This window comes from Limanda limanda, chromosome 19, assembly GCF_963576545.1.
Source record: "Limanda limanda chromosome 19, fLimLim1.1, whole genome shotgun sequence".
Lineage (NCBI taxonomy): Eukaryota > Metazoa > Chordata > Actinopteri > Pleuronectiformes > Pleuronectidae > Limanda > Limanda limanda.
This window is the reverse complement of record NC_083654.1, coordinates 22407400-22419899: the sequence shown is the minus strand read 5'-3', so window position 1 is coordinate 22419899 and position 12500 is coordinate 22407400. Positions and strand designations below refer to the sequence as shown.

The window sequence follows — 12500 nt, the reverse complement described above, 5'->3', positions numbered from 1 at the left end:
GCTGGTCTTGCTGATGGCGATGTGAAGCTGCACGAGAGGAAACACACACACGTTGGTGCGTCACGCTCTGATCACGTGATGCAGCACTTTGATCTCCATCATGTGACCAACAGTGAAAACCACAGATTCCATCAAAGAGCTTGAAACACGACGAGAAACATCAAACAACATCAAACAACATCAGGATCAGGAGCGTGAAGCGACGCCATCGGATCTGTGTGTTAAAGTTCAACACACACACTTTTCTATAGGTTACAATTAAAATTCACAGTGCAAATTAAACTGTAAAAAAGTTCTGGCAAAGAGAAAATTCCAAACACACAAACAGCTCTAAAGAAAACGGCTCGTAAAGGCTGCTCTGTAATTTGGACTCTAAATAAAAACCAAGCGTACGACTGGATTTACTCCTGAGGTTACGTTCTTCTTCATGGTTCGGTTTACGTGCGGCTGGCAGCCAGCGTCAAGGTGCATTACCGCCACCTACAGGATCTAAAAAGGTTTCCAGGAATTAAACACAGCTTTTTATACACTTTGAGCTGTCGAATTAAAAAACAAACTTCGACTTCGACCCCTTTAAATGTATATTGATGAATATAAAGACTGAGTGTGTGATTCTGACCTTGTGGAAGCTCCCGTAGAAGAGCTTCTTGATTTCCGTCCCTTCGAACGTCACCGTCTGAAACTCTCCTTTGTAGTCGTGGTTGAAGAACGTCAGCGTCTTTCCTCCGTCTGCAGGACGACAGGAAAACAAACAGAACCAGATCAAACCGGCTGAGCTGATATGAAGGGAAACAACAGAACACTGCACTTGTTCTCCTGTCGTGAGGAACAAAGCAGGAACTCTAACATCCAACCACCTTCACTTTTGGATATTTTAAAATTATTTTGGGAACATTTGAGATATTTCTCCACCAGATATTGTAAATGAATGAGCGTCGCTGCCTGGAAGCCGAACAGATCCGACTCCTCATGAAAGCTGGAGGCTCGGGACTCACTGTCCAGGATGACTCCCACCAGCGGCTCGTTGTTCTTGTTCAGGACCTCCCACAGGGCGAAGGGCTCCTCGGGGGTCCGGGGGAGGAGCCTGAACAGCAGGCTGATGGTGTAGTCCGAGGGGAGACCCTCAGGGTGGAGGAACCTGTCGGGTGGGATTCACAGAACGTTAGATTCATTCCACTGGACACAGAACATCTGGACTTCACCTAGAGGGCAGTAGTGAGCAACTAACCCTAAATGCCTTAAATGTTATTTACATTAAGGAAGATTTCACTAATCTCACGTTAGCATTCTGCTTATATGTGTTGATTGGTCCGTTAAGTATTTACCACTCGGAGTTGCTAATTGCTCGTGCTGGTTTATTTATTCTTTATGCAAACAGAAGAACACGTAAAGTGTCAGGTGGTTTGTGATGTCACACGTACAGAAAGGTTGTTCGCTACGATTTAGAATCTAAACATCGGATCCAGTGGAAGTCAATCTTCTGTTTCTAACCTCATAGAGAAATAATAACTATATTTTGGAGCTATGAACGTGTTGTGTTGGTTGTGCAGCTGTGTGCGATGTGTGTGTACCTGGTGGGCTGGGCCAGCAGGGCGTCGCTGTGCAGGTGGAAGCACGGGAACAGGTTGAAGGTCCCGGGAACCATGGAAACACCGGAGACGCTGCTGTACCGATTCTCCACCAGGCCGAACAGCTCCATCATCCGGAAACCTGACCACACCAGGAAGTGAGTGTGTGTGAGTCTGGTGCAGCGTGTTGTGTGTGTGTGATTGTGTTGTGTGTATGTGATTGTGTCGTGTGTATGTGATTGTGTATGTGATTGTGTCGCGTGTATGTGATTTTGTCGTGTGTATGTGATCGTGTATGTTATTGTGTCGTGTGTATGTTATTGTGGCATGTGTATTTGTAGTGTGTTGTGTGTATGTGATTGTGTTGTGTGTATGTGATTGTGTTGTGTGCATGTTATTGTGTTATGTGTATGTGATTGTGTTGTGTGCATGTGATTGTGTTGTGTGTATGTGATTGTGTTTTGTGTATGTTATTGTGTCGTGTGTTTGTTATTGTGTGTATGTGATTGTGTTGTATGTATGTGATTGTGTCATGTCTATGTATTTGTGTTGTGTGTATGTTATTGTGTTGTGTGCATGTGATTGTGTCGTGTGTATGTTATTGTGTCGTGTGTATGTGATTGTGTATGTGATTGTGTCGTGTGTATGTGATTGTGTTGTGTGCATGTGATTGTGTTGTGTGTATGTGATTGTGTTGTGTGCATGTGATTGTGTCGTGTGTATGTTATTGTGTCGTGTGTATGTGATTTTGTCGTGTGTATGTTATTGTGTCGTGTGTATGTGATTGTTTCGTGTGTATGTGATTGTGTCGTGTGTATGTGATTGTGTATGTGATTGTGTCGTGTGTATGTGATTGTGTCGTGTGTATGTGATTGTGTATGTGCTTGTGTCGTGTGTATGTGATTGTGTCGTGTGTATGTGATTGTGTTGTGTACATGTGATTGTGTCGTGTGTATGTGATTGTGTTGTGTGCATGTGATTGTGTCGTATGTATGTGATTGTGTTGTGTGTATGTTATTGTGTTGTGTGCATGTTATTGTGTCGTGTGTATGTGATTGTGTCGTGTGTATGTGATTGTGTCGTGTGTATGTGATTGTGTCGTGTGTATGTGATTGTGTCGTGTGTATGTATTTGTGTCATGTGTATGTTATTGTGTTGTGTGTTTGTTATTGTGTCGTGTGTATGTGATTGTGTTGTGTGTTTGTTATTGTGTGTATGTGATTGTGTTGTGTGCATTTGATTGTGTCGTGTGTATGTGATTGTGTCGTGTGTATGTGATTGTGTTGTGTGTATGTTATTGTGTCATGTGTTTGTTATTGTGTGTATGTGATTGTGTTGTGTGTATGTGATTGTGTCATGTCTATGTATTTGTGTTGTGTGTATGTTATTGTGTTGTGTGTACGTTATTGTGTCGTGTGTATGTGATTGTGTTGTGTGTATGTTGTTGTGTTGTGTGCATGTGATTGTGTCGTGTGTATGTTATTGTGTTGTGTGTATGTTATTGTGTCGTGTGTATGTGATTGTGTCGTGTGTATGTGATTGTGTTGTGTGCATGTGATTGTGTCGTGTGTATGTGATTGTGTTGTGTGTATGTTATTGTGTTGTGTGTATGTGATTGTGTTGTGTGCATGTTATTGTGTCGTGTGTATGTGATTGTGTTGTGTGTATGTGATTGTGTTGTGTGTATGTGATTGTGTTGTGTGTATGTTATTGTGTCGTGTGTATGTGATTGTGTCGTGTGTATGTGATTGTGTTGTGTGTATGTTATTGTGTTGTGTGTACGTTATTGTGTCGTGTGTATGTGATTGTGTTGTGTGTATGTGATTGTGTCGTGTGTATGTGATTGTGTCGTGTGTATGTGATTGTGTTGTGTGTATGTTATTGTATTGTGTGTATGTTATTGTGTCGTGTGTTTGTTATTGTGTGTATGTGATTGTGTTGTATGTATGTGATTGTGTCATGTCTATGTATTTGTGTTGTGTGTATGTTATTGTGTTGTGTGCATGTGATTGTGTCGTGTGTATGTTATTGTGTCGTGTGTATGTGATTGTGTATGTGATTGTGTCGTGTGTATGTGATTGTGTTGTGTGCATGTGATTGTGTTGTGTGTATGTGATTGTGTTGTGTGCATGTGATTGTGTCGTGTGTATGTTATTGTGTCGTGTGTATGTGATTTTGTCGTGTGTATGTTATTGTGTCGTGTGTATGTGATTGTTTCGTGTGTATGTGATTGTGTCGTGTGTATGTGATTGTGTATGTGATTGTGTCGTGTGTATGTGATTGTGTCGTGTGTATGTGATTGTGTATGTGCTTGTGTCGTGTGTATGTGATTGTGTCGTGTGTATGTGATTGTGTTGTGTACATGTGATTGTGTCGTGTGTATGTGATTGTGTTGTGTGCATGTGATTGTGTCGTATGTATGTGATTGTGTTGTGTGTATGTTATTGTGTTGTGTGCATGTTATTGTGTCGTGTGTATGTGATTGTGTCGTGTGTATGTGATTGTGTCGTGTGTATGTGATTGTGTCGTGTGTATGTGATTGTGTCGTGTGTATGTATTTGTGTCATGTGTATGTTATTGTGTTGTGTGTTTGTTATTGTGTTGTGTGTATGTGATTGTTTTGTGTGTTTGTTATTGTGTGTATGTGATTGTGTTGTGTGCATTTGATTGTGTCGTGTGTATGTGATTGTGTCGTGTGTATGTGATTGTGTTGTGTGTATGTTATTGTGTCGTGTGTTTGTTATTGTGTGTATGTGATTGTGTTGTGTGTATGTGATTGTGTCATGTCTATGTATTTGTGTTGTGTGTATGTTATTGTGTTGTGTGTACGTTATTGTGTCGTGTGTATGTGATTGTGTTGTGTGTATGTTGTTGTGTTGTGTGCATGTGATTGTGTCGTGTGTATGTTATTGTGTTGTGTGTATGTTATTGTGTCGTGTGTATGTGATTGTGTTGTGTGCATGTGATTGTGTCGTGTGTATGTGATTGTGTTGTGTGTATGTTATTGTGTTGTGTGTATGTGATTGTGTTGTGTGCATGTTATTGTGTCGTGTGTATGTGATTGTGTTGTGTGTATGTGATTGTGTTGTGTGTATGTGATTGTGTTGTGTGTATGTTATTGTGTCGTGTGTATGTGATTGTGTCGTGTGTATGTGATTGTGTTGTGTGTATGTTATTGTGTTGTGTGTACGTTATTGTGTCGTGTGCATGTGATTGTGTTGTGTGTATGTGATTGTGTCGTGTGTATGTGATTGTGTCGTGTGTATGTGATTGTGTTGTGTGTATGTTATTGCATTGTGTGTATGTTATTGTGTCGTGTGTATGTGATTGTGTCGTGTTTATGTGATTGTGTCGTGTGTATGTGATTGTGTTGTGTGTATGTTGTTGTGTTGTGTGCATGTGATTGTGTCGTGTGTATGTTATTGTGTTGTGTGTATGTTATTGTGTCGTGTGTATGTGATTGTGTCGTGTGTATGTGATTGTGTTGTGTGCATGTGATTGTGTCGTGTGTATGTGATTGTGTTGTGTGTATGTTATTGTGTTGTGTGTATGTGATTGTGTTGTGTGCATGTTATTGTGTCGTGTGTATGTGATTGTGTTGTGTGTATGTGATTGTGTTGTGTGTATGTGATTGTGTTGTGTGTATGTTATTGTGTCGTGTGTATGTGATTGTGTCGTGTGTATGTGATTGTGTTGTGTGTATGTTATTGTGTTGTGTGTACGTTATTGTGTCGTGTGTATGTGATTGTGTTGTGTGTATGTGATTGTGTCGTGTGTATGTGATTGTGTCGTGTGTATGTGATTGTGTTGTGTGTATGTTATTGTATTGTGTGTATGTTATTGTGTCGTGTGTTTGTTATTGTGTGTATGTGATTGTGTTGTATGTATGTGATTGTGTCATGTCTATGTATTTGTGTTGTGTGTATGTTATTGTGTTGTGTGCATGTGATTGTGTCGTGTGTATGTTATTGTGTCGTGTGTATGTGATTGTGTATGTGATTGTGTCGTGTGTATGTGATTGTGTTGTGTGCATGTGATTGTGTTGTGTGTATGTGATTGTGTTGTGTGCATGTGATTGTGTCGTGTGTATGTTATTGTGTCGTGTGTATGTGATTTTGTCGTGTGTATGTTATTGTGTCGTGTGTATGTGATTGTTTCGTGTGTATGTGATTGTGTCGTGTGTATGTGATTGTGTATGTGATTGTGTCGTGTGTATGTGATTGTGTCGTGTGTATGTGATTGTGTATGTGCTTGTGTCGTGTGTATGTGATTGTGTCGTGTGTATGTGATTGTGTTGTGTACATGTGATTGTGTCGTGTGTATGTGATTGTGTTGTGTGCATGTGATTGTGTCGTATGTATGTGATTGTGTTGTGTGTATGTTATTGTGTTGTGTGCATGTTATTGTGTCGTGTGTATGTGATTGTGTCGTGTGTATGTGATTGTGTCGTGTGTATGTGATTGTGTCGTGTGTATGTGATTGTGTCGTGTGTATGTATTTGTGTCATGTGTATGTTATTGTGTTGTGTGTTTGTTATTGTGTTGTGTGTATGTGATTGTGTTGTGTGTTTGTTATTGTGTGTATGTGATTGTGTTGTGTGCATTTGATTGTGTCGTGTGTATGTGATTGTGTCGTGTGTATGTGATTGTGTTGTGTGTATGTTATTGTGTCGTGTGTTTGTTATTGTGTGTATGTGATTGTGTTGTGTGTATGTGATTGTGTCATGTCTATGTATTTGTGTTGTGTGTATGTTATTGTGTTGTGTGTACGTTATTGTGTCGTGTGTATGTGATTGTGTTGTGTGTATGTTGTTGTGTTGTGTGCATGTGATTGTGTCGTGTGTATGTTATTGTGTTGTGTGTATGTTATTGTGTCGTGTGTATGTGATTGTGTCGTGTGTATGTGATTGTGTTGTGTGCATGTGATTGTGTCGTGTGTATGTGATTGTGTTGTGTGTATGTTATTGTGTTGTGTGTATGTGATTGTGTTGTGTGCATGTTATTGTGTCGTGTGTATGTGATTGTGTTGTGTGTATGTGATTGTGTTGTGTGTATGTGATTGTGTTGTGTGTATGTTATTGTGTCGTGTGTATGTGATTGTGTCGTGTGTATGTGATTGTGTTGTGTGTATGTTATTGTGTTGTGTGTACGTTATTGTGTCGTGTGTATGTGATTGTGTTGTGTGTATGTGATTGTGTCGTGTGTATGTGATTGTGTCGTGTGTATGTGATTGTGTTGTGTGTATGTTATTGTATTGTGTGTATGTTATTGTGTCGTGTGTATGTGATTGTGTCGTGTTTATGTGATTGTGTCGTGTGTATGTGATTGTGTGTATGTGATTGTGTCGTGTGTTTGTTATTGTGTGTATGTGATTGTGTCCTGTGTATGTGATTGTGTCGTGTGTATGTGATTGTGTCGTGTGTATGTTATTGTGTCGTGTGTATGTGATTGTGTCGTGTGTATGTGATTGTGTTTTGTGAATGTTTTTGTGTTGTGTGTATGTGATTGTGTTGTGTGTATGTTATTGTGTCGTGTGTATGGGATTGTGTTGTGTGTATGTGATTGTGTCGTGTGTATGTGATTGTGTCGTGTGTATGTGATTGTGTCGTGTGTATGTGATTGTGTCGTGTGTATGTGATTGTGTGTATGTGATTGTGTCGTGTGTATGTGATTGTGTTGTGTGCATGTTATTGTGTTGTGTGTATGTGATTGTGTTGTGTGTATGTGATTGTGTTGTGTGTATGTTATTGTGTTGTGTGTATGTGATTGTGTTGTGTGTATGTTATTGTGTCGTGTGTATGTGATTGTGTTGTGTGTACGTTATTGTGTTGTGTGTATGTGATTGTGTCGTATGTATGTGATTGTGTCGTGTGTATGTGATTGTGTTGTGTGTATGTTATTGTGTCGTGTGTATGTGATTGTGTCGTGTGTATGTGATTGTGTCGTGTGTATGTGATTGTGTCGTGTGTATGTTATTGTGTCGTGTGTATGTGATTGTGTTGTGTGTATGTGATTGTGTGTATGTGATTGTGTCGTGTGTATGTGATTGTGTCGTGTGTATGTGATTGTGTCGTGTGTATGTGATTGTGTGTATGTTATTGTGTCGTGTGTATGTGATTGTGTCGTGTGTATGTGATTGTGTCGTGTGTATGTAATTGTGTTGTGTGCATGTGATTGTGTCGTGTGTATGTTATTGTGTCGTGTGTATGTGATTGTGTCGTGTGTATGTTATAGTGTCGTGTGTATGTGATTGTGTCGTGTGTATGTGATTGTGTCGTGTGTATGTGATTGTGTCGTGTGTATGTGATTTTGTCGTGTGTTTGTGATTGTGTTGTGTGTATGTGATTGTGTCGTGTGTATGTGATTGTGTTGTGTGTATGTGATTGTGTATGTGATTGTGTTGTGTGCATGTGATTGTGTCGTGTGTATGTGATTGTGTTGTGTGTATGTGATTGTGTTGTGTGTATGTGATTGTGTTGTGTGTACGTTATTGTGTCGTGTGTATGTGATTGTGTCATGTGTATGTTATTGTGTTGTGTGTATGTGATTGTGTTGTGTGTATGTGATTGTGTCGTGTGTATGTGATTGTGTATGTGATTGTGTCGTGTGTATGTGATTGTGTTGTGTGTATGTGATTGTGTTGTGTGTATGTTATTGTGTCGTGTGTATGTGATTGTGTCGTGTGTATGTGATTGTGTTGTGTGTATGTTATTGTGTCGTGTGTATGTGATTGTGTATGTGATTGTGTCGTGTGTATGTGATTGTGTCGTGTGTATGTGATTGTGTCGTGTGTATGTGATTGTGTCGTGTGTATGTGATTGTGTTGTGTGTATGTGATTGTGCTGTGTGTATGTTATTGTGTCGTGTGTATGTGATTGTGTCGTGTGTATGTGATTGTGTTGTGTGTATGTGATTGTGTCGTGTGTATGTTATTGTGTCGTGTGTATGTGATTGTGTCGTGTGTATGTTATAGTGTCGTGTGTATGTGATTGTGTCGTGTGTATGTGATTGTGTCGTGTGTATGTGATTGTGTCGTGTGTATGTGATTTTGTCGTGTGTTTGTGATTGTGTTGTGTGTATGTGATTGTGTCGTGTGTATGTGATTGTGTTGTGTGTATGTGATTGTGTATGTGATTGTGTTGTGTGCATGTGATTGTGTCGTGTGTATGTGATTGTGTTGTGTGTATGTGATTGTGTTGTGTGTATGTGATTGTGTTGTGTGTACGTTATTGTGTCGTGTGTATGTGATTGTGTCATGTGTATGTTATTGTGTTGTGTGTATGTGATTGTGTTGTGTGTATGTGATTGTGTCGTGTGTATGTGATTGTGTATGTGATTGTGTCGTGTGTATGTGATTGTGTTGTGTGTATGTGATTGTGTTGTGTGTATGTTATTGTGTCGTGTGTATGTGATTGTGTCGTGTGTATGTGATTGTGTTGTGTGTATGTTATTGTGTCGTGTGTATGTGATTGTGTATGTGATTGTGTCGTGTGTATGTGATTGTGTCGTGTGTATGTGATTGTGTCGTGTGTATGTGATTGTGTCGTGTGTATGTGATTGTGTTGTGTGTATGTGATTGTGCTGTGTGTATGTTATTGTGTCGTGTGTATGTGATTGTGTCGTGTGTATGTGATTGTGTTGTGTGTATGTGATTGTGTTGTGTGTACGTTATTGTGTCGTGTGTATGTGATTGTGTTGTGTGTATGTGATTGTGTCGTGTGTATGTGATTGTGTCGTGTGTATGTGATTGTGTTGTGTGTATGTGATTGTGTTGTGTGCATGTGATTGTGTCGTGTGTATGTGATTGTGTTGTGTGTATGTTATTGTGTCGTGTGTATGTGATTGTGTATGTGATTGTGTCGTGTGTATGTGATTGTGTCGTGTGTATGTGATTGTGTTGTGTGTATGTGATTGTGTCGTGTGTATGTGATTGTGTTGTGTGTACGTTATTGTGTCGTGTGTATGTGATTGTGTTGTGTGTATGTGATTGTGTCGTGTGTATGTTATTGTGTCGTGTGTATGTGATTGTGTCGTGTGTATGTTCTTGTGTTGTGTGTTTGTTATTGTGTGTATGTGATTGTGTTGTGTGTATGTGATTGTGTTGTGTATGTAATTGTGTCGCGTGTATGTGATTGTGTCGTGTGTATGTGATTGTGTTGTGTGCATGTTCTTGTGTTGTGTGTTTGTTATTGTGTGTATGTGATTGTGTTGTGTGTATGTGATTGTGTTGTGTATGTAATTGTGTCGCGTGTATGTGATTGTGTTGTGTGTATGTTATTGTGTCGTGCGTACTTGAGTGTGTCGTGTGTATGTGATTGTGTGCATGTTATTGTGTTGTGTGTATGTGATTGTGTTGTGTGCATGTGATTGTGTATGTGATTGTGTCGTGTGTATGTGATTGTGTATGTGATTGTGTCGTGTGTATGTGATTGTGTATGTGATTGTGTCGTGTGTATGTGATTGTGTTGTGTGTATGTGATTGTATTGTGTGCATATTATTGTGTTGTGTGTATGTGCAGCGTGTGGTTGCAGTGTGTCCTTAGGACACTTGTACTCTACAGTAGATTCACATTCAGGGGTTGTGTGTCTCTCACCTGGTGTTGTGCTGCCACTCATTGGTACCGAAGGACAAGCTGTAGAAAACACACACACCGGACACACACACACACACACACACACACACACACACACACACACACACACACACACACACACAGAGACACACACATGAACTTGGATTGAAAGTAGCGGTGCTGTCTATAACCTGGACCCGTCATGTGACCCTGGGCGTGACTCACTGGCGGTGGCGGCTTCGCACACGAAGGTCACCAGCTTCTCCTCGATCTTCTTGAAGGCGTCCAGGTCGTCCACGAAGAAGACGTGTCTGTCGCTGGGCGAGCTGGCGATGCTCACCAGCTCGCCGTAGTCCGCGTCAGCGAATCCGATCGCAAACACGATGTAACCTTCACACAGAACATCCAGAGATTAGACCGAGCCCCGGAACCTGAAGAGAATCCACGAGGAACCCAGGACCCGGCTCTGACCTTCCATCTGCATCTCCTTGGAAACCTTGTTGACGTCGTCCTGGGAGCGTCCGTCCGTGAGGACCACCAGCACGTTGGGGATTCCCCTCCTGACTCCGCCCTCCTCCGTGAAGATCTTGTCCTTCACGTGTTGGATGGCTCGACCTGATTGGACGAAGAGATCCACCAATCAGACCCGACCAGTTCACACAGGAAGGAGTCATTGATTGTGTCGTCGTTAGAAACCGACTCGAGACACACACAGAGACACACACACAAACAGACACACACACAAACAGACACACACACAGAGACACACACACAAACAGACAGACAGACAGACACACACACACACACACGTACACACACACACACACACACACACACACACACACAGACACACACAGACACACACACACTCACAGACACACACACACACACACACACACAGAGACACACACACACAGACAGACAGACACACACACACACACACAGACACAGACAGACACACACTCACAGACACACACACACACAGACACACACACACTCACAGACACACACACACAGACACACACACACTCACAGACACACACTCACAGACACACACTCACAGACACACAGACACACAGACACACACACACACACACACTCACAGACACACACACACACACACACACACTCACAGACACACAGACACACACACACACAGACACACACACACACACAGACACACACACACACACAGACACACACACACACACACACAGACACACACACACAAACAGACACACACACACACACACACACACACACACACACTCACAGACACACACACACAGACACACACACACACTCACAGACACACAGACACACACACAAACAGACACACACACACACACACACTCACAGACACACACACACACACACACAGAGGTTGTAGGTGTGAACACAAACATGAACATATTCTTGTATAAACGTTTTGTTATTGACAAAACACACAAGCAGCCGCACATTATTTGTGTACTCATTTAATTTCCTGCAGCTCAATACGTATTGACACTGGAATTAGGACAACCTTGTGTGTGTGTGTGTGTGTGTGCGTGTATGTAATTGTGTCGTGTGTATGTGATTGTGTTGTGTGTATGTGATTGTGTCGTGTGTATGTTATTGTGTTGTGTGTACGTTCTTGTGTCGTGTGTATGTGATTGTGTCGTGTGTAGGTGATTGTGTCGTGTGTATGTTATTGTGTCGTGTGTATGTGATTGTGTTGTGTGTATGTGATTGTGTTGTGTGTTTGTTATTGTGTTGTGTGCATGTTATTGTGTTGTGTGTTTGTTATTGTGTTGGGTGTATGTGATTGTGTTGTGTGTTTGTTATTGTGTTGGGTGTATGATATTGTGTCGTGTGTATGTGATTGTGTTGTGTGCATGTTATTGTGTTGTGTGCATGTGATTGTGTCGTGTGTATGTGATTGTGTCGTGTGTATGTGATTGTGTTGTGTGTATGTTATTGTGTCGTGTGTTTGTTATTGTGTGCATGTTATTGTGTCGTGTGTATGTGATTGTGTTGTGTGCATGTTCTTGTGTTGTGTGTTTGTTATTGTGTTGTGTGTTTGTTATTGTGTGTATGTGATTGTGTTGTGTGTATGTTATTGTGTCGTGTGTTTGTTATTGTGTGCATGTTATTGTGTCGTGTGTATGTGATTGTGTTGTGTATGTAATTGTGTCGTGTGTGTGTGTGTGTGTGTGTGTGTGTGTGTGTCTGTGTGTGTGTGTGTGTGTGTGTTAAAGCTGTTGATTCGTCTCACATAGTTTCTGTCCTGGTTTCACCTTGTCTGTGTTTTTCAAAGTCGCCATGAGAACATTTGAGTTTGTGGAAATTATATCGCAACTTTCAAAACTCATGACTTG

At 41.0% G+C, this 12500-nt stretch overlaps 1 protein-coding gene across 1 annotated transcript in view; it reads right to left on the bottom strand.

The window, feature by feature from the left end:
• Window positions 1–12500, bottom strand: part of LOC133025567 (collagen alpha-1(XIV) chain-like) — a 77162-nt gene that overhangs the window by 11637 nt on the left and 53025 nt on the right. Inside the window, 7 exon segments of the mRNA XM_061092262.1 lie at window positions 1–27; window positions 620–729; window positions 996–1138; window positions 1572–1710; window positions 10162–10200; window positions 10366–10530; window positions 10612–10755. The exon segment at window positions 1–27 is cut by the window's left edge and continues 132 nt beyond it. Coding sequence (XP_060948245.1) covers window positions 1–27; window positions 620–729; window positions 996–1138; window positions 1572–1710; window positions 10162–10200; window positions 10366–10530; window positions 10612–10755 — 767 coding nt within the window.